Source organism: Colletotrichum jinshuiense, chromosome 4, assembly GCF_051148585.1.
Source record: "Colletotrichum jinshuiense chromosome 4, complete sequence".
Taxonomy (NCBI): domain Eukaryota; kingdom Fungi; phylum Ascomycota; class Sordariomycetes; order Glomerellales; family Glomerellaceae; genus Colletotrichum; species Colletotrichum jinshuiense.
Window position 1 is genome coordinate 99,258 of NC_139311.1, and position 23,603 is coordinate 122,860.

Sequence of the window (23,603 nt, forward strand, 5' to 3'; positions counted from 1 at the left end):
GGAAGCGAGGATCGTCTTAGCCTGCATCGCATCTCTCTGTACTCTACACCAAGCATGGCGGGAAATGGAGTTGGTTGGATTGGCTAATCAGTTGGATTGGGGGGGTCGGCCGGATCCATGGCTCTCACAATTCTGGTGCCTGGCTGCAAAGTCTATCCAGACTTGGAACCCACCCTCCCTCCTGGGCCGGACCAAAAAGTGCTTGGTGGTGGTGCTCCCAGCCTAGGTAGGTAGGTAGTAGGTAATGCGATTGCACCACACACCGCATGGACAGCACAACGGTAAGGTGAACCAAAGGTAAGGCAGGTACGCGAAACTGGCCCAAGCGAGGCGAAGCGAGGCGAGGCAAGGCAAAGGCATTTACACACCAGCAGGTGGTCACTATTAGCTGGTGCCGACGCAGTGTCGTCTGTGGTTCTAGGTTTCGCCTCTCGGTTTGCCAGGTTATTACTTATTACTTCATAATTACACCTGAAAGCCGTACTGCATTCGGCCTGCTCTAGTCCGCCGGCGCCACACCCCTCTTCTTCCTCTTTTTCCTCCTCCTGTACTATCTAGCTCCCTGTCCTTTCCCCCCGCCATCTTCAGCTGCGTTTGCTTCGGCTTGAAGCATTGGGGAACTGTGTCTCTTGCTCCCGGATATCCGTCGTCCCAACGTAGACCATCGTCGGCATCGTTCTCGTTGCACTCGCTCATACAACGCCCGACCACACCTCCTGGTCGATTATTCCGAGTCTTATTTTTGCACATTGTTGACAACCCAATTGCCTCGGCACATCTTCTCGGCCATACCTTGCCTGGGAAGATCTGGGCCCCGTCTCCTGCTCACCGGTTTTCCGCGGGCCTTGCGCCAGCAAACAAGAAACTGAAGCGTTCATTCCGCTCCCCCACAATCTGCCCTCTGCAGGCGGGCGCACCCCGGCCACCTGCAGGAAGCTTTGCGGACCCAACTGCACGTCTGCAGCTTTCTGCCATTACATAGAGGTGCCAGCCGCCGCATTTTTAATGCCTCTGGACTTCCTTACCGACAGTCTAGGCACTAATCAATCGAGGGGAAACGTGGGTGCGTGGGTGCCCTGTCCAAACACGGAATACGCGGACTCGACGAATCCGATCCCGCGTACTCCGTATCAATATCCATTCCCAACCACCAAGGGAAAAAAAAAAACATCATTGTGTACACACCGCGACAGCCTTGGCCAACGAGATCGAGTTCCCAGTCTCCTCTTCTCCGAGTCCACGCGCGCGCCCAGGAGGTCCGCTTCTCTTCGTTTCCATATTTTCGTATCGGAAACGACGGGGACGGAGAGAGCGACCTGACCTGGCCTGACCTGATCTGACCAACCCGCGCGCCCGTAGTACCGCAACATCGGGATCCGGACAACCCGTTGGACTGGTCATTTACATAGAATTCAGCCCGCTGCCGCCGGCACGGCCTTCTAATCTCATTCGTGAAGCTCGGGTCTGTCGGATCGCTCGTATTGCTACACATTACCTCGTTCAACCACCCAGCTCCAACCAGCGCAGTTGGACTGGGTCAGCAAACTCCTCAGCTTACCGCGCTTACCTCTCGCTCTCGCACAAACACCTACACACCGACCGTTTGTACACGCGGGTTTTTTTAACCTTGTTGGCGCTCGCATAATGGGAATTAGGAAATGTCGGCCCCTATGTCTGCCATAAAGTCCATGGACTCTGACCGTCGCGATGACGGCCAGCCACCACAACCGCCGCCTCCCGTCTCCGAACCCCGTCTCACGACGCCTATCAGCCGCGAAGGCTCCTCCACTGCACAAAAATCGCCCGGCGGCTCAGAGTCTCAAGGTACGTAATCTTATTTGTATCTGCTCAATCCGGGCCATTGACGACCGCCTCATCTCCTCGGATCTGAGACTGGGACAGTGGTCGGCCCCTTGTGGCGCATATGGCGGGTTCTGATCGTGGGACAGGCAGCAGCTTTCCGACTTTTGCCAAGAAGACGCCCACAAAACTCGCCCGGACTACGACGCCGACTGCAAGGAGTACGACGCCGGTTGCGAAAGACGTCAAGCCCGTCAAGGCCTTGTCCACTGCTGTTCAATCCCCGGCGGCCATTGACCCGCTGTCGCAGGTTTGTCCCCGCCATTGGCACCGCCAGAGGGATTGAAGATCGGTCGCTAATCCTCACAGCATATATTGATGCGAACCAACACCGATCATACTGTTCCTCCTCAGCTTCGAAGACGTCCCGATAGCCCTCCCCCCGACCCAGAACAACAGACGAAGCCCGCCGTGCATGCGTTCGATGCTGGTAAAGACAAAAAGTGCGTTGTTCTCAAGCCGTCTAGTCTACCGGGGCTTTGCTGATAACTTTGTAGGAAAGGGCCGTCATTCTTGAGTCGACTGAGCATGCGAGGCGGACGGAGACGCGATGATGACGAGGATTCCGTTTTCAGTGACAACCGAACCGACGGGACAAACGCCCAGGCCTTTTCCTCAACCATCGGCTCCGGATATATCCCCCACCACAAAGAGCCACCGAGATACATCCGGGTCAAGGCACACAGCAAGAAGAATCGCGAATTCAACCGCATGTTTCTTGCACAGGAGCTGGTCATACCACAACAGCCAGAAGCCAAAGGCGACAAGAACACGACGGTGACGGCGTCGAGCGGTATCCGACGATCGAACAACAGCGGGGCTATCTGGGCGACCGAGTTTAGCACAGACGGCAAGTACTTTGCTGCCGCGGGAAAAGATCAAGTAGTGAGAGTTTGGGCCGTGATTTCGACCCATGAGGAGCGAAGGCGTGATGAGGAAGAAGAAAATGCAAATGGGACCAGCGGGGCGAGACTGAGTGCGCCCGTCTTTCGATCCAAGCCGATACACGAGTTCCGAGGCCACACGGGCGAAGTGCTCGACCTTAGCTGGAGCAAGAACAACTTCCTGTTATCCTCGTCAATGGATAAGACAGTCCGCCTCTGGCACATCAGCAGAAAAGAGTGCCTTTGCACCTTCAAACACAAGGACTTTGTCACATCGATTGCGTTCCACCCTACGGACGACCGATTCTTTTTAGCGGGGTCTCTGGACTCAATGTTGCGCCTATGGAGCATCCCAGACAAGTCCGTGGCTTACTCTGCTCAAATGGCGGACTTGATTACGGCTGTGGCGTTTTCGCCCGATGGAAAAACAGCCATATCTGGAGGTCTTTCGGGAATGTGCATGTTTCACGACACTGAGGGTCTTAAACAAGTCGCCCAGCTGCACGTCCGTTCGTCCAGGGGCAAGAATGCCAAGGGCAGCAAGATTACAGGTATCAAGACGATGGTCATTGATGACGAGGTCAAGGTTTTGATCACATCCAACGACTCAAGAGTTCGTATCTACAAACTGCGCGACAAGAGCTTGGACGCCAAGTTCAAGGGCTACGAGAACACATGTAGTCAGATTCGTGCAGACTTTAGCGATGACGGACAATGGGTCGTCTCTGGAAGCGAAGATAAAAGGGCTTACATTTGGTCGGTACGCTCCGCGGACTCGGACAAGGATAACCCATGCGAGTACTTCGACGCGCACTCTGATAGAGTATCGACGGCAGTCTTTGCGCCGACAAAATCGCGCCAGCTCCTCGGCAGCTCGGGGGATCCCCTCTACGACCTCTGCAACCCGCCGCCGGTGACTTTGATGAGTCTTGAGGAATCCATCGCCAGCCAGACAGGGAATTCGGATGATGAGCACAAACCACAGGTCAAAAAGCCAGAGGAATCGCCGGCTTACATTGAAAAGTCCAAACATCCCGACGGGCAGATCCTCGTGACCACAGACCAGTCTGGCATCATCAAGGTGTTTCGCCAGGATTGCGCGTATATCAAGCGGCGGCACGAAAACTGGGAAACCGGCTCGACCTTCTCGCGCCGGCTGGGAGGGAGCATCGTGGGGCGCAGCGCAAGTGTGGCGACGCGCACGAGCGTTGGCAGCCACCCTCGTTCGCGCCGCGGATCCATTTCGCGCCTGGCCGCCCCAGGTGCTGCGCAGCTGAGTTCGGATATCAACACATGGCGGCATGGCATCGAGAATGGGCGTCCCAGCTCGATGGCCATTGCCGCCTCGCAAAGCGTGCGTTCCCTGTCGCCCAGTAAAGCATCGCACACGCCCATCAACACGAGCGCCGCAAACCTCGCATCAGAGGCGCGAAGACAGCCGTATGGCGCCTCGTCGCCGCAGGCCCGTCCGCAACTTCCGGCCAGTCCCACATCGAGCCGGGCTTCCCGCGACCGGGCTCCGTCCATCCCCCCGACGCCGAGTTTTTCGTTCCTATCTGCGGATGATGACGAGAGCGATGAGCTTCGGCTAGATCCCGCGGGAGCCAGTTACTCGTTCTGGAATCTCAACCGGTGGCGCGGGATCTCGTCGTTGCGGTCGTCTGTGTCTTTCAGCAATGTCAGCACGACGCAGTCACAGGCAGGCCAGGGCCGGAACAGCATGAGCACGGCAGACACCACACAAACAACGGCCAGTAATGTTACCAAATCGTCCCGGCGTAAAAGCATTGGACCGGGCATTTACGGCCAGACCGTCGAAGAGGGGCAAAACGGCACCACCCAGAGTATGGACGCGGTGGACAAAGTTGAGACGGACGACCAGCTACTCCGTCCAGGTGGCAACGGTCCCAGCAGCCGAATCAACTCTATTGTCAGCCGGCTGAGCTCGGAGTACACTAGCGACGACGGTGAGCAGACGACGCTATGCAAGAAATGCGGAAGCAAGAGCTTCAAGGCAAGGAGAGTGGGCGGCAGGCAGCGGCTCATCTGTGTTACGTGCGGTAAGCTAGTCGATGACGGCAAATGATGAGTACGAAGAACACTTTTGATGATGAATGGATCTTGTTTATTTTTTGGGTTTCGACAGCGATGGGTTTGACGTTTTGGGCACCGAGCGACGAGGCGCATCTATCATGAACAATGATACCATATACCCCCCACACGATAACGGCTGAAAACAGGAACATTTCAAAAACGACAGCATACAGCATATCTATATATACACACACATACCAGGGTTTCATTTTGTTTGAAGCGTATTTTCTGGAGGCCAGCTAGCAATAAAGCGGCATATGGATTGGAGTTATTTTGAGAGCACATGTGAGAGGGTTGAGGAACATGAAGTCAAATGCAATTACTGGTATCTACCAAAACTCCCAGAGTGTCCTTCGCTTCCTCCAACGCAAAAAATGCAAGAAACTAGTTTGATTCGATCAACAATGAAGAATGGGATGAATTGGCATCACCCTCTGAGAGATATTTTCCAGTCCGACCTCGCACCGGTGTTGCCGCCGAGGGTGTAGCCGCCGGAGATGGTGGGACCCCCATCGGGCTTGGTCTCCGTCTCAGCCGCCTTCTTCTTCTCGGCCTCGGCCTTTTTTGCAGCTGCCGCCGCCGCGGCCGTTACCTCTGCGGTCTTTTTCCGGGCGAGCTGGCCCAGCTTCTGGACAGTGGCCTGCAAGCTCCTGGGGTCCGCCCCGCGAATGACGCTCCGCCCTCCGTTGTACGGCTGCCCGTCCTCGAAGAACATGAAGGTCGGCATCGCCGTCACGCCGTAGCGGCGGGCAATCTCTGTCGCCGAGTCGACGTTGACCTTTACAAACACCAGCTGGCCTGGCTGGCCGTTGGCGTTGGAGAGGGTCTCGTACATGGGCTTGATGGCGTGGCAGGGGCCGCACCAGTCTGCGTAGAAGTCGGCGACGAGGTAGGTGTTTGAGGATTTGAGGTTCTCAAACTCGGCGAGCGAGGAGGCGTGGAGGACGACCATTGTGCCTGGTGTGTGGGTGTGAGAGTGGAGTGAGTGTGTGTGTGTGCGTGCGCGTGTGTGTATGTGTGTGTTTGTTGGCGCCGAGGTCTAAGATTCTTTGGTGATCGAAATGAGATCGGTTTGTATAAGTCTCTGATGGTTTTGGAGCTGGTTTTTTGTTTTCACTGTGGCGGTTCTGTATGTTTTTATCCTTGGCAGTGGCCTCTATAAGTGTGGCCACACTTATAAAGACTACTGCCAAGGATAGTGTGATTTGAGTAAGGTCTCGATGAGTTTTCGCGTGAATTTGTCAGAAGAAAGTGAGGGCACTCATCGGAGCCGCTGCGATCTCGTCAGCTTCCCATTTCCAGCGGCAAAGAGTGGGGTCGGCCGCCGAGGAACCTTCCAGGTGGTGTTCGACGGCACCCCCTCCTAACCCCCCCCCCAAAGAAGGTGCAATGGAGCGCTCCCTGGAAACTGGGTCATTGGCTAGCCCCAGCATCACTAATCCACACACCCCCGATTCCATGCCCGCTGTCAGTCGCATTGGTTTCGTTGCACATCATCATGTGTCAACCATCGCATATCTTTTGCCTTGCAGGCCCGTTCTACAAGTTCCTTATGCGGCCAGCTGCATACGGCTTCAGGTCGCTTGCGCAGCTCTCAATGCAGGTCGCCGAACCGGCTTCTTCTGCAGGCAGTCCGAGTCACTGGATCTTGACGACGGGTCTGCCATATGTATGCGTCCGGCAAACTGGTTTAGAGGTTTTGTTGGTTTCTATTTCCAGACCAACTGATCAATCACGTACTCGGAACCCTCGATTCTGTGCTCCATGGCCGCCGGGCAACTAAGGCGGCCATTACTAAGAACCGGCTCTCACTCGCCACCTTTTACTCTCATGATTTATCAAGATGGATGAATCCCGATATCTTTCTTTGACTTGAACCGGCACCACAACGGCGACCGAGCAGCGTACTTCCACGCCTCTACCCCCCGGCTCCGCTGACTTGGCCTTCCCAGTCAATCATGCGCGCTTCCGCCAATTTGGCGCCGTCCATCCGATCTGCCTTACTCCACGACGAATCCTCCCGGTTGTCGGAGGAGCACCGTGTCCCACCAGGGTAGGATTCGTTTATCTCGGCAATTGCTTTGGTATCTTTAGATCGAGTATCACAGGGACTCCCGCCTGTTTTGTGGGATAGGGTGTAGCGACCTCACTGGCTTATCTTGTCACTCACTGGATCAGGTCTATCCATCGTCGAGTGGAATGGACACGGCATGCTTGAGATATTGGCCTGTCCAACAGCTCTATATTCTGCCCATCTACCCTTGGCGGCTCTCTTTGTGAACACGTCTGGGTTTATCAAACCCGGGTCAACCAACAACCCCTCACTCAGCCTTTGTCATTGCGTCAGACGACCCCATCATGTGTCTCGCAAAGTTGCAATCCCCAACCTCAAAGCGCCCCGTTGCCCCTTACTTCTAGCTTGGACCACGGCTCTCACCGCCCCTCCACGTTGGTCCTTCACACCTCCGCGACCCTTACCGGCGCCTATCCAGCGCGAAGACTGAAAGATACCATGTCTTCCTCCAGGGATGCCAGGGATATCTCACATGTGGTGTCGGCCGTCTTCGGTCTAGCCTCGTCTTGACCCTGCAGATACCAACTTTTTCCAAGTGGGCTTCTTCGGACGATCAGGCTGCCTCAAGGGAGTCGAAGCGCCTCCTGCTGACGGCTGGAGCTCATTCGACGGGAGGTAAGACCGACGTCCCTTTGCCTCGCCGGCCCCCACCTTCCATCGGCCAAAAGACTAGGCTGAGCCTCAGAAAGAAAGACTTCTGGCCTGCCCCGACGTCCATCGAAACCAGGAGCCGCCCCTCCATTAGACCAAGCGCCGATGGTGCGCGTCTCGCCATGGAACTAAGGGGGGACTGAATCGCTCAGAGCCTATGGGTAGCTACCTTCGGCCTGGCTCCGACACACGAAGCTACAGTCTGGCAGGTTGAGCCTCAGGGGCAGTGTGCCTCATGGCACCATATACAGATGTCTCCTTGGAAGCCACTTATGACGAACGCCGTTGGAATGGTCTTTTTGTAGGTGTCCCATATCCAAACAGCCCTCATAAACGCTCTCGGCGGTCTGTCGAGTGATGTACACGCGCCCTGGGCCGGCTCAGGATGATGAGGGGATTACGCATGGCCCTCTCCCAATGTCTCTGTATAAGGGTGACAACGCCCTTTCTCCAGCCGTTGTTTCAATGACCATCGTTTCTTATCATTTGTCTTCTGGCGGCCCAGCTCCCCCAAAAGCGTTTTCCTCATTGAGTCTTTAAACTTGATCATGGCTACCTATCAGCCCTTCCACTTCGGCTTTGAACTTGAGCTGTCTGTCAACAGCAGCAAGAAGCACAAGACATGGCTCTCCATGGCCCAGGAGAACAGCACCCGTCTGGCGAAAAAGGGGGTCAGCAACCATGTCAAGGAGAAGGTAGACGGTAACTACCGCAAGTGGTCTATTGTCCAGGAGATTACGATCCCCCAACACCCGGCCAAGAATAACTGTAGGTACTGCCGAATCAAGATGCAATGACTCAGCACTAACCATCAACCGAATCAGGGGCTCTTGAGCTGGTGTCTCCCGTCTTCGCCATTGACTCGCCATGGATGACTGATACCGACAATATCTTCTCCGCCATCCAAAAGTCGTCGTCTGTCCAGCGAATCCCCCAATGCAGCACCCACGTCCACGTCAGCCAGGCTGATCGAGATTTCACGCCATTCCAGCTGGCCTCTTTGGGGAAGGCAATCCTCACCTATGAAGCTTGTTTCGATACACTGGTGCCCAAAGATAGGGCATCTGCGTATTGGTGTCAGAGCAACCGCCGCAACCCTGTGCTGTCTCGGTGTCAGACCATAGGGGCTTGTCTGGACCTCCTCGACGCGGCGGCACAGCAAGGCACGGCTGCCGTCGTCGAGGCGATGTGTCTGTTCCCGGCTTCGAGCGCCTACGGGCGCGCCCACGGGAGGAAGAAGGACTTTGTCCATGGCAAGGTCTACAAGTGGAACTTTGCGCGCCTGCTAGGGCACGACAATGGCCGCACCATTGAGTTTCGCCAGCCCTCGGGCAGCACATGCGTGGAGGACGCCGTCGGGTGGGTTTTGTTGACGTTGACGTTCGTCGCAGGCGCTACCGGGGGCGGCAACTGTATCGGGTCGTTGGATGCGGGCGGCGGTGACCGGCTGGAGTTTTGGCTTCTCCTGTGTCATGGCGCCGGGGTTCTCGGCCTTGACCCGTTTCTTCTTGATGTTCTAAGAGGCTTTCTTGGCCGGGCCTCAACTTGAACAGGTTGATTCCAGGGGCTTTATTTCGTTAGGCTGTGCGTCTTTGTATTGTTTTGACTCCCTTACAATACTTGCTGTTAAGTTCCTTTGTCTTGCCGGTTGTTATTCTCAGGATAATGTACGTTATAGAGGATCAATCTTGGCAAGTGCATTCTCTCTATCTCTCTTGCATCGGGTCTTTCGGATCAATACCGGCACTTAAAACGCCGTGGTTGACACCATGCGGGCTCCTGTAATATCGCTCTCCTCCGGCAAGCCACTTCGGGCTCGGAGGCTTGGCTTCCGAAGGTTCCGACTTGGTGCCGGCATCCGGGCACTCTCCGCACGACAGTCTCCCCCTCTTGGGCCTTGAACCACGTTCGGGCCTACATCCCAGGTAGACTACGACCCTGAAATCTGCATTTAATATATTTGGAGCACTTCCCTCTCAGCCGACTCTGGTACGCCATTCTCGTCTCCCTGCGACCATGGACCACCTCGTGAGCTCCTACGCCATGTACCAAACTCCAACTCTACGGCGGGAAAGCCAGCCTCCGTCGGGCAATTCCAGCTGGCGGGGCTTTCGGGACTGAATGCAACATGAGTAGGAGCGCTCTTGGCCGACGCCGAGTATATATATGTCCGAACTTGGCGCCGCCTTGATCTCGCTGCCAAGTCGTCACATGGTACAGGAACCCGCTGCAAAGCCAACACGTCCCTCGATCTGACCAATATGGGCTTGTTCAGCGTCTTGGCCACCGGCCTATCTGCGATACTCCTCCTCAGTCCAGTCTCAGCGCAAAGCACGGCACCTGCCTACGGGCAATGTTAGTCTCGCTGCTCATGGCCCACAAGAATCTGCTCAACGTCTAACACAACTCCAGGTGGAGGTAATAATTGGACTGGCGCCACTACTTGTGTGAGCGGATACACTTGCTCGGTCCTAAAGTACGAAAACACTCCCTTGTTATCTGGCAGACGTGTACTGACAATTATCGTAGCCCCTGGTACTACCAGTGTATTCCAGGATCTGCCGTGCCCACAACCACGACCACGCCTGTTGCAACGGCTACAAATACCCTCATCACCACCACAGCCACCCGCGCCACGACCACTCTCGTCACCGTAACGACCACGGCAGCAGGAGGTGGCGGCGGCTCCGTCCCCACGACGCTGGTCTCGGGCTGGTACTGGATCCGCGCCGTCGCTTCGCCAAACTTCCACAGCTACCTCCAGGCGAAGCCCACCGGCACCCCTAGCAAAGCCTACCTTGAGTCCCCCAGCGGCGCAGGCCAGTTCAAGGTCGACGCCGGCCAGCTGGTGCACCTCACGGGCTCGTCGTCGCTCTATCTCAACGTCGAGAACCCGACAGATAAGACGCAGAGGAAGCTCGAGACGTGGTTCAGTGCAAGCAAGAACACCTACGGGACGTTCGCTTTCCAGGGCGACACACTCACGTGGAGCACACCGGACATCAACCGCCCGAATCTGGCTGCGTGGCTTGTTTGTGAAAACCAGGCGGTATTCATCAACACCGGGGCATATCTGTACCAGACGCCTGCCGGATGTTTCGATCAGACGGTAGGTTAAAGCCGTTTCGTGCTGCTGTTTTACTCCGCTAACAAGATTTAGATACACTCGTATGGAGGATCCACTGCAGACCTTTAGAACTGCCAAGCATCTGGCTTCAATTTCAATGAGAAATCTTACATTATCTGCCTCTAAACTCATTCTCTCGACATGTAATGAGGCAAACCCAATCTCCCACCCCCCTCAACCCCTGCTCTCTTGTCCTAGGTGGTCTACTCCCGCTTCTCCCCCGGCATTTTCATGACAGTCGTCGTCTCCAAAGTGAACTTGTGCGGACCAACATAAGTTTGCACCTTGCTCCCATCCGCGAGTGTCGTCTCCTTGAAGTAAGACTCGTAGAAGTGTATCCCACCGTACAGCGAAGCATGGCTCGTGAAGGCCCACCAGACGCTGAAGTGCATCCCCGTGCCCATAGGTTCAAGGCTCCACGTGACGGAGTTGATGTCTGAACAGACCAACTTCTCGACCGTGGGCACTACGGCGCCGGTGTCTGTGTTGATGGTGCAGTTGGCGAAGTCGGCTCCGGGGGTCGGCTGGATGGAGAACATGACGCTAGCGGCGATGCACGTTAAGACGTCGGTCAATAATAGGGTTGCTTGGCGGTGCTTACAAGTTCCTTGTTGTTGGTGGAAGGCCTCCGGCGAAGAACCGGTCGATTTCAAAGACTGGCGGAGCACGTTCGGTCGGGGCACCAGAGGCCATGTGGCAGAGGAGCGCAAGACCTATGAGGAATCGCATGTTGGACAGATACTAAGGACTTATATGGTTGATTATGTTTTAGTTTGATTGAATCTCGTGGTTGAACAAGTTCTGAGAGGACGAGGACTGCAGCCTTCTTTATGCTGGACAAGATCCACGATGCCACGCCCCTCCTCCCGTTGCACATAGAAACGCTCGACATCAATCACCACAGCCTCAAAGAGCCTTGCAAACATTCAACGGCCTCTGGATACCGCCGACGAGATGCCGCCAAAATCATCTGCTCATTCAATCGGACGCCTTCCGGTATCTCCTTTTTCCCGAAATTGACAAGGCGGATTTGCCATGCCCCCAGAAACGACCTCCCATGTGACCAACGGGTGATACCTTTGGTGCGCAAACATCGAGTTACCAGAGTCGCACGAGGCTATTCCAGTGCCTCGTACAACTAAGGACAAGCGGATCGGAGAGGCATTCCAGTCGGTTCGTCGTCCGGACGGGCTCAGTCGGCCCTGACGTCTTCACATCCACGTATCGCAAACACAGACTCGTCGGGTATCTATGAGAAGGAGCTTGAATGATCATCCATCATCAACAAACAAAAGTTGGTATCCCATTTTTGACTAACCCCCCGTCTAAACGCTAATCGTCCGGAAGACACTAAACTCATCACCGGTGGCCATCAGAGTGCCAGTAATCTGGGGGTGCCAGTGCAGCTCCTTGACGTTGGACAGGTAGTGCACAAACAACAGCTGAGGCGGCACGTCACTGACACCGCCCGTATCCTTGCTCTCCTCGTCGTCGAGCTCGACGGCCAAGTCCCACAGAGTGACGGTGTTGTCGCCCGCCGCGACGGCGACGATGCTGTCGTCAGTGGGGTGCCACTCAACACTGGTGATCTGCTCCTTGTGGTAGTTGAAGCTGGCGATCGGCGAGGGCTTGTCCGAAGCCGACGTCGAGCTCTGCTTCCACTGCCGCAGGTCCCAGACGGCGAACTCGCCGTCGTCCGCGCCCGAGGCAAGCAGGTGCGTTGTGATGGGGGACCACGACATGACGTTGACGTCGGTCGAGCTGACCTGCATGGACAGCGCAGGCTTTCTGCTCTTGCTACGCACGTCCCAGACACGGATCGTGCCGTCGCTCGAGGCAGAGGAAAAGACAGACTGTTCAGAGGGACTCCATTTGATCTCCTCGACGCTGCTGGTGTGGCCCTGGAATGGCCGGTTGTCGGTCACGAAGCCGCCGCCGTCGGTTCGGGTTGTGAGGTAGATCAGGCCGTCGTTGTCACCGGTAAGAAGCTTTCCGCCGGGAATGATGGGGGACCAGTCCAAAGCGTAACCTTCCGACTTGTGGGCGCGGATAGTCGACACTGGCTTGTTCTGTTGGGCAGTGATTAGGGAGCCCGGGTTATCGAAAGCGTAGAGGTGAGGGGTGATGTCGTGAATGAAGACGTTGGAAGACTCGGTCATGGTCGCGGTAAGGGTGGTAGGCGGTCTGGAGGCGTCCTGCGAGGGGACCTGGTGGGCACGGATTCGGTTCGTGGTTGAGTTCAGGGGGATAGCCTTGTGCTCCAGGATGGGATCAGAGTCCTCGTCATCCTCGTCGTCTTCGTCGTCCGAGTCCTCCTCGCTCTTCTCCATGCGACTCAAGCCGCTGAACTTCATGACCATCAACTGGTTGTCGCCCGCCTTCGAGCTCTCTGCCTGTGTGCCGGCGACGGTGTACATGGTGGCAGGGTAAACCTTGCGGTTGTCGCCAAGGTTATCACGGATGATGTCGAATGACAAGCAGGGCCACGGTGTGCTCAGGTTGTGCAACATCTGGTAGGTCGACAAATCGGGCGCAAGTGTCTGTCCGGGTTCGAGCTTGTTTCGTCCGACGATGAAGGTGCCTTGGTCAACTCCCATGGCGGCTAACCGGTCAGCTTCAGGTCCAATGTGCAGACCGCAGGCACCTTACCTTCTTTCTCCTCTGCCTCTCTCTCCGCATCAGGCCGTCCATCGACACCGGCCTCCATGATTTCATCCTCGCCCTCACTCTCGAACTCGTCCTCGAATTCGTCCTCGAACTCGCCCATGCCGGGGTCCTTCTCGTCAATCTCCATACCCTCAGGACGATCACCACCCTTGAGGGGGGCATCGCCCATTTCGATATCGGCAGAGCGTTTCGACATGATTTCGGCGTTTCGGCGTAACAAGTCTCTTTACAAAAAAAAAAAAAAGTTGGCCGATTTCCACTACGACTTACAGAAATGGTGGTGCTGCAGGAAAAAAAATTAAACCCCCGCGATTTGTGGCGGCCCCACTACCCCGCGTGGCGCGTCTCTCAATATCTTTCACCAGGGGACCGTTGAAGGTGTGGCTTGACCCAACATCATGTGACTTCGCTCCCACGTCGCGTCACCTTTCCCCCAGGCGCATTTCATTGTTGATTGCCCCGCCATAACACCCAAATACAACCGAAAAAGACCGCGAACTTTGAGCTGACCGATCCCCACGGCTCCCACTGGCGATCTGCGCCGACGCCGACGCTCTCAACGATGTCTTTTAGGAGAGTATCGGCAAAATGGCGCCTCAGCAAAACACCTTCTCCGTCATCTCAGCAGGCCCCGGCCGCGCTGGCGGCGCCCCGAGCAGGCCGCCCATGACCTCGAAGCAGGCCCAGAAGCTCTACAAGCAAGCGACCAAGGAGCCTCGACGGTCCAAGGCCGAACAGCGGAAATGGGAAAAGGAGAGGCAGGAGGAGATCCGGAAGGAGCTGGAAAAGGAGCGCGCAGCGGCCAAGGCCAGGATGGCACGGGAGCGGAAGAAGGCCAAGGAGGACGAGGCTCGCGAAAACAGACGGAGAGCCGGAGAGCCATTGTTCAACTGCCGGCCAAGCCAAGATACGATTGCTCGATTTGTGCGAGGTAACGGTACGAACAAGAAGCGAGACTCTTCTGGAGAACCGACACCGGAGGCTGAAGAAGCCTCTGTAGCCTCGTCCGAGACGAAGCCGCCGCCACCGCCGGCGCTGGCATCGAAACCCAACCCACATGCATTGGCAAATCAGTCTGAGTCTTCGCAGGGGCACGAGCATAGCATCAATTCTACAGCGTCGCCACCCCGACCTGCGAAAAGGCCCATGTTGTTGATTCCGCCCCCGCAAACCACATCACCGCATCTTCAGCGCCCTCTGGTCAATGGGATGCTGCCGCCGCCGCCTCGACCAGCCCCGAAATGCAATCCTTCTATACCTGCGACTTCTTTGCCTCTGGCTTTGAAACCGCTGGTTTCCGCGCCAGCCCAGCCGCCGGTGGCAACCTCTATGGGGCCTCCGCCCAAGCCTGCTCCAAAGTCGAAACCCAGACCGTTCATGATGCCTCGGGTGGCTCTTGCAGCTCAGCAGCCAGCTCGGCACAAGATGTTCAAGCATATTGCTCCTACTGCACAGTCTGCACTTTCATCACCAGAGGCGCCACTGCCGCAGAACCCAATGCTGCAGAACCCAATGCCGCAGAAACCACCGTCGCAGAAACCACCGTCGCAGAAACCACCGTCGCAGAAACCACCGTCGCAGAAACCACCGTCGCAGAAACCGCAATCCGAGATGCCAGAGCTGCAGAAACCACAGTTGCAGAAACCGCCATTAGAGATACCGGCGCCACAGATGCCTCCGCCCAGTACACAAGCCATCGTGCAAGATTGTTTTGACGACTTCTTCCCAACAGCTTCACAACTTGCTATGGAACTAGAAGAAGACGATAAATCAGACGACTACTCCCAGGCGGTTGTGAATCCATGGTTCAGTCACCCATCACCGCCCGATGCTAGTCTTGATGATCCTGCAGGGCTTTCAATCCAGCCAAGGCGGGTGGGAAGTACGGCACCAAAGGATGACAAAGACACAGTGCCAGGCAAGAGCTCCGGTGATTCCCAGGGGGCCAGAACGAACGGTGAAGCTACCAGGTCAACTGGGCATCCAAGGCTTTTGAATGCTCGTATTCAAGAACCAAGCCGTGCCCGTGCCCGTACCCGCCTATTGGGAGATCTAGCACCAACCATACCAAAGAAAGAGGCCCATGGTTTGGGCCGTGAAGGACCTCAAGATCAAGACAGCCAACCACTCAGAAGAGGCATGCATCAACAGACCACAAGCGCCCGCCCAATGCACCATCAATCAATCGACAGAACCGGCAATGCGCTAACACCAAAAACGGCGCACACACCGGCTTTTCCAGCTTATCAAAACAGTGCGCCAAAGCGCGGTATTCTTCAGGAAATTGACGCCAACCGCGCGCCCCCTTCGAAGCTTGCTGCCACAGCAAAGGCTTCTCCTCAGCTTGACTTTTTTCCCTTGATTTGCACGCAAGACTTGATGATGTCTTCGCAAGAGGTGCTAGATATAGAGTCCCCGGCCAAGACCACAAGCCAGCCATCGTCCTCTGGAGGGTCGGCTTCAAAGCCATCACCTCTAATCGAGATGGAACTGGCGGCCATTGACTGGGATGATGACTTGGATGACTTTTAATGCATTAGAGGGTGTTACAGGCGCAGTGTATTTGCCGCGCAGGATTATGAAGCATGAAACTGACCTTGGCGGATACAACCGCACCAGTGGTTGACATATGGAAAGGCTCATTTGGAATTCGTATACCCTTAGAAGAAGCACTTGATTTTTTCTCCATCAGGCAATGGAATCGCATCCTCAATATGTTGATACCACAGACACATGGGGCCCACGCATATGGCAACGAGCAAGTGAGCCTTTTTAGTGGAAACTCTATACAAGAGACACCGACAGCGCTCTGTGGCCTTGAACTTATGTTCTTGCGTCCTTAATCATGTACATCGTGTGCCTCCACAGCGAAGAGAATAAATCGCTGATGCTCTCGCCGGACTCTTCAAATACTAGTCCCTTCCAGGTGGGTGTAAAAGCAACCCTATACCGTGACCAGGGGAATCTCTGATCATATGATGCCGTCCCACCCTAAACGCCAAGCTAATGCCTCCCACGTAACCGGTTGACGCCGATTCTTGCATTTGACTTCCTGAGAAGCCAAATCCCCCCCACCCAATGCCATAAGGCTACGTCGCTCAAAGATAGATTCCGACCCAAGCCGTTTTGTTTACGGCCTGCGTCTCACAGCCGTCTACTGCGCAGATGATCTTGCTCTCCGGGTCACGACGAAATCCAGTGTTTGGTCTTTTAGCTGCTGGCTTGCGGTTCTCGAAGCAGTCCTCGCAGTAGACCTACATTAATGTGAGCACTGGTCAAATCACGTGGCAAGGCGAAACTTACATGTCCACATCCCTTGAGTGCCCAAAAATGGTGCTCGCTACGATGGCGTTTGCCTTTGCGCGTGGGATGGCTTTCGCTTGCGGGAACATCGGGATCGTAGGCCAGCTCCTCGTTGCAAGCTGGACAAATCACAACGAGGTCTGAAGCAGTGTCTCTGGTATAACCAGGTCTTGCCGGGGGCGGGGCTTGGTGAACTGGCTTGGGTGACTCGGCACGCTGGTCGAAAGCGCCGTGCTCGTACTGGAGCTGGATGTTTCCGAGTGGATTGTTAATGTCTGCACCTTGATTGATCCGGTTGTGCAATATGCCGAGTAGCTGCACCTCATCGTCAGGGGCGGGAAAGAGCCGAAATGGATACAGGTGACGCCGTATTCCTGCAGCTAGCCCACCGAATGCACCGGTTGGGCTGTACATAAAACCACCCGGCTGTCTACGGTCGCGGTCGCGGAGTCGAGGAGGAGGCGGGGGATGGGGTAGGGGTCCCCGTCGGCGCGGAACCTCGGGAGAATCATCGGTAAGATCAATCACGGGCGCATTTCCAGCAAGAATGCTGCTGTCACTCCGTGAAAAAGATGGTGGGTTCCTGCCCTGGGAGTTCTGTCTCCGGGGGTTCATTGCAGGGCGAGGCGCGTGTGTTTGGACAGGGCTGTCCGGTTCGTTCGTGAGGTCGATAACATCCGCCGGGCCATTCTGATTCTGAGATCGTCTTTCGGGTCTTTCCTGTCGAAAATATAGCTCCAAGTCGACCAATACATCGCCGGGGCTGTCTCGGATCACTGCGCTACCCTGCCGCTGTCCTGCCATGCTTCCATCGCGGTTGCCAGCTCTTGGCAGCCGTTGTTCGGGTAGGTGCGGCAACTGATCCATTTCGGCGAGAAGAGCAAGCTCAAGTTCGTCTGCGAGATCGGGGGAGAACGGGTCTGAGTCGTTGAACAAAGGGTCGTGTGAGGCGATTTCGTCTGACATCGAAGATTCTGCATCGGAGTTTGAAGACTGCGACGGAGAGTCTGGGTCCCAGTCCACCTGTGCGTCGGCTTCGGAGTCGAAGGTGGTTGAGCGGTGGTCAAGAACTTCGGAGGAATGATCCGAAATCTGGGGCCCTGCTTCGTAATGGTCGAACCCCAAGGCTGAGACAATATCTTCGTCGCCCGAAGCGTCTGAGTCGATCGATGGAGAAGGTGTTATCGACGGGGAAGACTGGATTGACGGAGAAGATGGTGGAGATTCTGAGCTCATGTTTTGTATATGGAGCCAATACGGGATGGCGCTGGAGAAAGGTGAGCTTAAATCCAAATGCTTCAGGCACGAGGGTCCACGAACAAACCGTCTGTCCCTCGGGTGTTTTGGTGAAATGAGGTCGAGGTCTTGGCCGGGAAGTGTCGGAGAGAACCAAGGTAGGAGTAAATCTCCTACGCCGGACGCGATAGTGAAGCCACCATCCCGTGGAGTTGTTTGCGCAGTCAAGTCGTCGGAAAGAAGGCTTTCCCTGGATCGCCAAATGGTCGAGGTCGAGGCGTTTCCCAGGTCTTGCCCGCGTGGTGTTGTTGGTGGCGGTTAAGATAGGTAGGTGTGAGGGAAGACCACAGCGGGAAGAACTATGGTTTAGCGCTTCAGCCTTAGATAAGCTCAACACAGTGCTGGGGCAATTGTTCCGATAAGCAGGAACCCCTCTGTCCCGACAGGGTACTTGCGGAAGATATGTCGCTAAGCGAAGCAACCTTGCTTCATTGACTGTGCAAAGTGGACATTAGTTCACAGTGCTTATGTCATTGTCGCAAAAAAGAGACCAAAAGTCGTGATTCACTGTCACTTTACTACACCTTGCAGCACACCTTGCTCCACCGAGGTCAAAGGTGAGTGGAACCGAGTCGATTCCAACAATGCCTTGCTGGCCGAGGTATTGCTCCCACAACTTGTTCCAAGGTTCTTGACATGACCAATTGTCGAGACATTTATGCAACCCATGCTGAGCCCAGACTTCGGATATCATTTTGATAGACTCTTCCGCCCCATTACCTATAAATACAAATGGCATGGCCGGTGGCCCTGCTTACTCATGCTTGACTCCAAATACAGAAACAATGCCCTCCTCATTGACAGAAACCAACTGCTTGGCCCCAGCACCCCACTGGACTGACGAAGCCGCCACTGAGGTTCTAAGGGGCTCTGACCACGACTTGGAGCTCTTGGTGTACTGTTGAACCGTGATGCCGCCGGCACCCGCGGTCGCAAGGAACTGGCCAGTGTAGTCCCAAGCAAGGGACTGGACCGGTCCGCCAGTCTCCAGCGTCTTGACCCTGGCAGCGTCTCCCTCCTTGCGCAGGTCGAAGATGGTAACTGAGCTCTGGCCCTTGGCTGTTGCCGCAAGCCAGAATCCGTTTTCGGAGAAGGTCAAGGCCTCAACAGATGCACCGAGTGTGAAGGATGCTGCGACTTCGAGGCTGGTAGTCATGAAGAGCTTGATCTCGCCCGATGCGGTTCCGGCGGCGAAGAGGTGACCATCGGGATGGAAGGCCGAGGATGTCAAGGCTGTGACAGTTAGCAAAAGTGGCAGAGTGTGGCGAGCCATTGGCAACTTACAAGAATCAGAGTACGCGCGGCTAACCCTCTTCAGGGTGTTGAGGTCGTAAAACACGATGCTCTTGTCCGAACCAACGGATGCGAGCAGGTCGCCTGTTGGGTGAACGCTCAAAGCAGTGGCAGGCCCTGCGTGCTCAGAGAGTGACGCAACTTCGCTGCCGCCCTCGAATACCTTGACCGACCCCTTGCTCGTCGCAAAGATCAGCTTGCTACCAGTCCACACAGAGTCGAGAACGGGCTCGTTGACAGCGACTTGGCGCTCGACCTGATCGGCTTCGACAGAGTAGATCGCGGCATCCCCACCACGGCCACCAACAACGGCATAGCTTCCTTCAAGTGCGAGGGAAGAGGCCTGCGGTACCGGTAATGACGTAGATGCCACAGTGGTGAGCGAGGCGACGTCTTCGGACGTAGCCCAGCCTTCTGGGACCGGGCGCTTCTTGCGACCCTTGGAGAGTCTGCGATGCGTCAGCGTGCTGGTCAGAATGCGCCTTGCTTCCAACTCCACTTACTCTTGGTGCTTTGAGTTGACCTTCTCGACCCATTCCTCGGAAAGACCCTCGGCCGAGTCGATTGCCATCGCATCACCGTTTGTAGCGCCAGCAGTGACGCTGACCTTCGAAAGGGCCTCTCTGGCTTCGTCCCGCTCCTTTGCCAACCGCGCAATGACTCTGACGGCGGCATCGTGCTGGTACAATGCTGTTGCGAGCTCCTCCCTCGTCCTTGCAAGCTGTTCTTTCAGATTGAACGTCTCGAGAGCGAGAGCATCCCACTCGTTTTGGAACGTCGCAAGCAAAGCCGGAATCGAGGTGAGCGTTGGGGGTCGAGGTCGAACGATGTGCGACTGAGTCAAAGGAAGGAGGTCATCGGCAGTCAAGGCTTCGCCGGTGCCCGGTTCCGTTCCGTGCTCTTCGATGTACTTCTCGATCAAGCGCTTCTCGAAGACAGTGCCTATTCGCCGTTAGCCTGCCAGGTCTGCCTACTTAAGTAGCATTTCACGAACCTGACTTCTTCGAGGCGACGGCCTCCTGAGGAGCTTCTCCCGAGACTTTGAATCATGTCAGCAACGGCACAATTCAATGCGAATCAGATTGTCTTACTTGCGCACAGCATTGTCCCAAAAGTCGCGGTATGAATGGCGGTTTGAATGGTTCGCGTCGACTTTTCCCTTCAAAACAAATCTTCAGCCTTGCTGCTTGCCAGGCAGTGGGTCTCCAGCTCAGAGCACGAGCCACAGCGTCACGTGTGGCTACCCGCCTTATCTCTCGCTCTCGATTATCTTCTTATCGCGCTATGATATCACGCCGAGGTACCTCGATGGGGGTAGCTGGCTAGTAGCTCAGCGCGCATTATCTTGCACGCGGGATATCTTGCAGCAAGCTTGTCTTTTCTCTCAGTCTCTTCTCTCATTACCGATTCGACGATAAGAGATCAAGCTACTCCCACAGCTATGACTTCTTTGCCCGACATCGCGTGTCTCAGCACCTTGTCTGCCGAGGATCAGACCAAGGTGCTCGACGCCCTCTTCGAACCGAGTCCTGCGATCCACTCGTTAATCCTCCCCTCCATCTCCGCCGCCTCATTCGAGTCTTACGACGACTTTATCACACATTGCCACAAGCTATTCGAGGATCTGGTAAACGATTCTACCAATAAGACGGAATTGCACTCGATAATTGGCTCACATCCTCGTCTTGGGGCCAAGAAGGTGGAGAGTGCTCAGTCCGCGGCAGAGCAGGCTCAACTACAGAGCGGGGACGCCACCGAATTGGCTGCGCTGAACGCCGAGTATGAGGCACGATTTCCGGGGCTGCGTTATGTCGTCTTTGTCAATGGGAGAGGCCGTCCAGAGATAATGGAAAATATGCGTGCCCGCATTTCGCGCGGCGACTTGGTGCTGGAGGAGCGCGCCGCTGTCCAGGTAAGCAGGATGGGTCCCTTTAAAGCCGGCTGGCTAATGTTGTGACAGGCTATGTGCGATATTGCAAAGGATCGAGCGGGAAAGCTCCTCGCGGCCGAACGCTGACAGTTTCGCGCGCGCATGCATGCCTATGTCCAGAACAGGCCGGGAAAGTCACAGATCTAGGCGCACTAATAAGCAGCCGATGCATTTGACGCGCCCATCTCGCCAAGGCCTCGTAGTTCGCAGCGTTCACTGCTTCGAATGTGATATTTCGAATACTGTAGTCGAGCCGCACAAGTCATACCGATACCTCTCGATCATCTCTAGAAAGGACCCCAGACTTGACTGGAAATTACTTGGCCATCAAAGCCGTCTAAGCCTGTAGCATTCTCCCAAATTTAGCATGTCTATGAGAAACCATCTTACACATCGCGAACCCGATCACAACTTCGCACTCTCCTCAAGCAACTTCAAAAGTCTTCCAACTCGTTCGGCCTCGCGGTAACCACTGACAACCGCCCCGGCAACACTTCCGCGATGTTCCATCTCGGTGTGCTCGCCAGCAAACCCAAGCCTTCCGTCCCATACGGGTCTGCCCAGTTCCTTGAAGTCAAGAGGACTTCGCTCGCCATTCTCCGAGGCGATGGAAGGGGTCGTAGTGGCACCTCGCGAGTACTCGTCGGTCAGCCAGTTGGTCAAGTTGGTTTCAACGGGCTCGGGAGGCTGAGAGGACGGCTTGAAGCGGGAGACGAGGAATTTGTGGTAAGCTGCCGCAACCTCCTTTGGGTCGAAACGAAGAAGGGCAGTAGCGGGGGTTTCGGAAAGATATGTCAGAAGAGTGGGGCTTGGGCCTGGAAGGGACGGACTGGCAAAGTTGGCGCAGACCAAAGTAGATGCTTCGAGAATCTCGGCGGGGGTCGAAGACTCGGTAACGGGCTTCGTAGAGGTGGGCAAGAAAGTGTATGAGCCAGCCTTGTCGGCCTCGGGCCACCATGCAGTCGGGTACTGGAGCAGGAGCTTCTCCAGGACACCAACGTGAGTGCCCTTGATCGCCTCCTGCAGGCGAGGTGGCAAAGCAGGGTTGAAAGTACTTTCCGGGAGGGCCTTCAGCGTACCAAGCGGGATAGTAGAAATGGCCGTCTTGGCAGTATACTTGTTGCCCTTGGCATCAGTGACGATGACTTCATTCTCCCCCTGTGACACTCCGGCAATCTTAGCTCCCAGCTTCACCTCAACGCCCTTCGCTTTGGCATCCTCGACAACTTTGCTGACCAAGGACTCGTAACCTCCTTCGGGGGCGGCATCAGAGCCGGCGAAAGAAGTCGTGTTCTCCCATCCAGCCCACTTCAGGGAGGCCTTCTCCAGTTTCAGCCCGAGAGGGATCTCAAGGGATCGAGCAAGAGCAGCGGCCAGATCCTTTTGAGACGATCCGGAGGCCGAGTCCGAAGATGCAAAAAGAGCCGAGTTGGGAGCGAGGAGAGCAGATGCGAGGGAGGCAGATGGTGGGGATGATGGATGTGGGAGCTTGAGAGACGCCTGAGCCGCGCCTAGGGAAGCGCGTAGGCTGTCGGCCTGAGAGCTGGAGAGACGGCCTATTAACTTGCGTCAGTTTGTGTGGTTTTATCCGAAATCGAGACACAATACACACCATCTGGGCCATAGATCACGCCCTCGGCAGCCTTGGGCAGATGAGCGGCCTATGCTCACCATATTAGCCAACCCGCCCACATGATTCGAGGTCGCAAAGCCACGCAAACTTACAATACCAAAGTCTTGTGCTATATATCTTGCTGGGTTCCCCTCATTGTAGCCGTGGATCCAGCTGCAGCCAACATCTACCTTGACGTCGCCCTTCACCCACGTACTCGCACGTCCTCCGACCCTGTCTCTCGCTTCCAGCACCAACACCTTGCGGCCCTTGCTGGCGAGCTCACGGGCGGCGACCGCGCCGGACCAGCCAGCTCCAATAACAATGGTGTCCAAGACTTGATTACTCGCCGTCATGATGCTGCGCGTGAACATATGTACAGACTAAGGTTTAAAGAGGGGGATGTCGTGCAATGTGATGAGATGGGATGGGGCCCTTCATCGGGTTAAATCACCCCGCCTCAGTTGTCCCCGCCTCGCCCCAGGTCACGGCAGGGCCCGGGAAGATGTCCGACCGGGCCGACCATCGGAACCGGCGGGGCTCAACTGTTGGCAATTGGGATGGTTTCCTCCCTCCAGCTTTCGGAAATCTTTCCCATCTCCGCTCCAAGCAGTATGTCACCGATGAATGGCATCATCCAGCATGGGTCCGTCTCCAGGGGGTAGGTCTACCCGAAGCAACGGAGGGGCTGCGAACGGCTTTCTTGAACCTTCCACTGCAACTCCATATTCGATTCGTCTTCTACTCAACTCATTCACCGGCCTCTGCATTCCAAGTTGTCACTTTTTTTTTTTAACGCAACCATGTTTGTT

General features: G+C 55.7%; 10 protein-coding genes across 10 annotated transcripts; 4 read left to right on the forward strand and 6 right to left on the reverse strand.

Annotated features, from left to right (window-relative positions):
- Positions 1-1,658: 1,658 nt before the first annotated feature.
- On the forward strand, positions 1,659-4,830 carry EsH8_IV_000027 (WD40-repeat-containing domain protein; the record flags this gene model as incomplete). Its single annotated transcript, XM_083264917.1, has 4 exons — positions 1,659-1,824; positions 1,950-2,110; positions 2,170-2,303; positions 2,358-4,830. The coding sequence occupies 4 exons, from the start codon at positions 1,659-1,661 to the stop codon at positions 4,828-4,830; spliced, it is 2,934 nt and encodes a 977-aa protein (XP_083123812.1).
- A 435-nt stretch (positions 4,831-5,265) lies between these two features.
- On the reverse strand, positions 5,266-5,790 carry EsH8_IV_000028 (thioredoxin family protein; the record flags this gene model as incomplete). Its single annotated transcript, XM_083264918.1, has 1 exon — positions 5,266-5,790. The coding sequence occupies one exon, from the start codon at positions 5,788-5,790 to the stop codon at positions 5,266-5,268; it is 525 nt and encodes a 174-aa protein (XP_083123813.1).
- Positions 5,791-8,111: 2,321 nt separating this feature from the next.
- EsH8_IV_000029 (uncharacterized protein) lies at positions 8,112-10,759 on the forward strand (the record flags this gene model as incomplete). Its single annotated transcript, XM_083264919.1, has 6 exons — positions 8,112-8,331; positions 8,388-9,002; positions 9,700-9,918; positions 9,976-10,039; positions 10,093-10,672; positions 10,724-10,759. 6 exons carry the CDS (start codon positions 8,112-8,114, stop codon positions 10,757-10,759), a joined length of 1,734 nt encoding a protein of 577 aa, XP_083123814.1.
- Positions 10,760-10,893: 134 nt separating this feature from the next.
- EsH8_IV_000030 (uncharacterized protein) lies at positions 10,894-11,419 on the reverse strand (the record flags this gene model as incomplete). Its single annotated transcript, XM_083264920.1, has 2 exons — positions 10,894-11,233; positions 11,292-11,419. The coding sequence occupies 2 exons, from the start codon at positions 11,417-11,419 to the stop codon at positions 10,894-10,896; spliced, it is 468 nt and encodes a 155-aa protein (XP_083123815.1).
- Positions 11,420-12,015: 596 nt separating this feature from the next.
- On the reverse strand, positions 12,016-13,553 carry EsH8_IV_000031 (ribosome biosynthesis protein RRB1; the record flags this gene model as incomplete). Its single annotated transcript, XM_083264921.1, has 2 exons — positions 12,016-13,292; positions 13,340-13,553. The coding sequence occupies 2 exons, from the start codon at positions 13,551-13,553 to the stop codon at positions 12,016-12,018; spliced, it is 1,491 nt and encodes a 496-aa protein (XP_083123816.1).
- Positions 13,554-13,945: 392 nt separating this feature from the next.
- Positions 13,946-15,072, forward strand: EsH8_IV_000032 (uncharacterized protein; the record flags this gene model as incomplete). The annotated part of the gene is made up of 2 exons (XM_083264922.1): positions 13,946-14,430; positions 14,475-15,072. The coding sequence occupies 2 exons, from the start codon at positions 13,946-13,948 to the stop codon at positions 15,070-15,072; spliced, it is 1,083 nt and encodes a 360-aa protein (XP_083123817.1).
- Positions 15,073-16,455: 1,383 nt separating this feature from the next.
- EsH8_IV_000033 (uncharacterized protein) lies at positions 16,456-17,896 on the reverse strand (the record flags this gene model as incomplete). Its single annotated transcript, XM_083264923.1, has 2 exons — positions 16,456-16,611; positions 16,661-17,896. The coding sequence occupies 2 exons, from the start codon at positions 17,894-17,896 to the stop codon at positions 16,456-16,458; spliced, it is 1,392 nt and encodes a 463-aa protein (XP_083123818.1).
- Positions 17,897-18,710: 814 nt separating this feature from the next.
- On the reverse strand, positions 18,711-20,353 carry EsH8_IV_000034 (E3 ubiquitin-protein ligase PRP19; the record flags this gene model as incomplete). Its single annotated transcript, XM_083264924.1, has 5 exons — positions 18,711-19,189; positions 19,241-19,698; positions 19,753-20,191; positions 20,244-20,288; positions 20,341-20,353. The coding sequence occupies 5 exons, from the start codon at positions 20,351-20,353 to the stop codon at positions 18,711-18,713; spliced, it is 1,434 nt and encodes a 477-aa protein (XP_083123819.1).
- A 337-nt stretch (positions 20,354-20,690) lies between these two features.
- On the forward strand, positions 20,691-21,266 carry EsH8_IV_000035 (Oxo-4-hydroxy-4-carboxy-5-ureidoimidazoline decarboxylase; the record flags this gene model as incomplete). Its single annotated transcript, XM_083264925.1, has 2 exons — positions 20,691-21,161; positions 21,210-21,266. 2 exons carry the CDS (start codon positions 20,691-20,693, stop codon positions 21,264-21,266), a joined length of 528 nt encoding a protein of 175 aa, XP_083123820.1.
- Positions 21,267-21,584: 318 nt separating this feature from the next.
- On the reverse strand, positions 21,585-23,147 carry EsH8_IV_000036 (flavin monoamine oxidase family protein; the record flags this gene model as incomplete). The annotated part of the gene is made up of 3 exons (XM_083264926.1): positions 21,585-22,735; positions 22,792-22,840; positions 22,905-23,147. 3 exons carry the CDS (start codon positions 23,145-23,147, stop codon positions 21,585-21,587), a joined length of 1,443 nt encoding a protein of 480 aa, XP_083123821.1.
- Between the last annotated feature and the right edge of the window lie 456 nt (positions 23,148-23,603).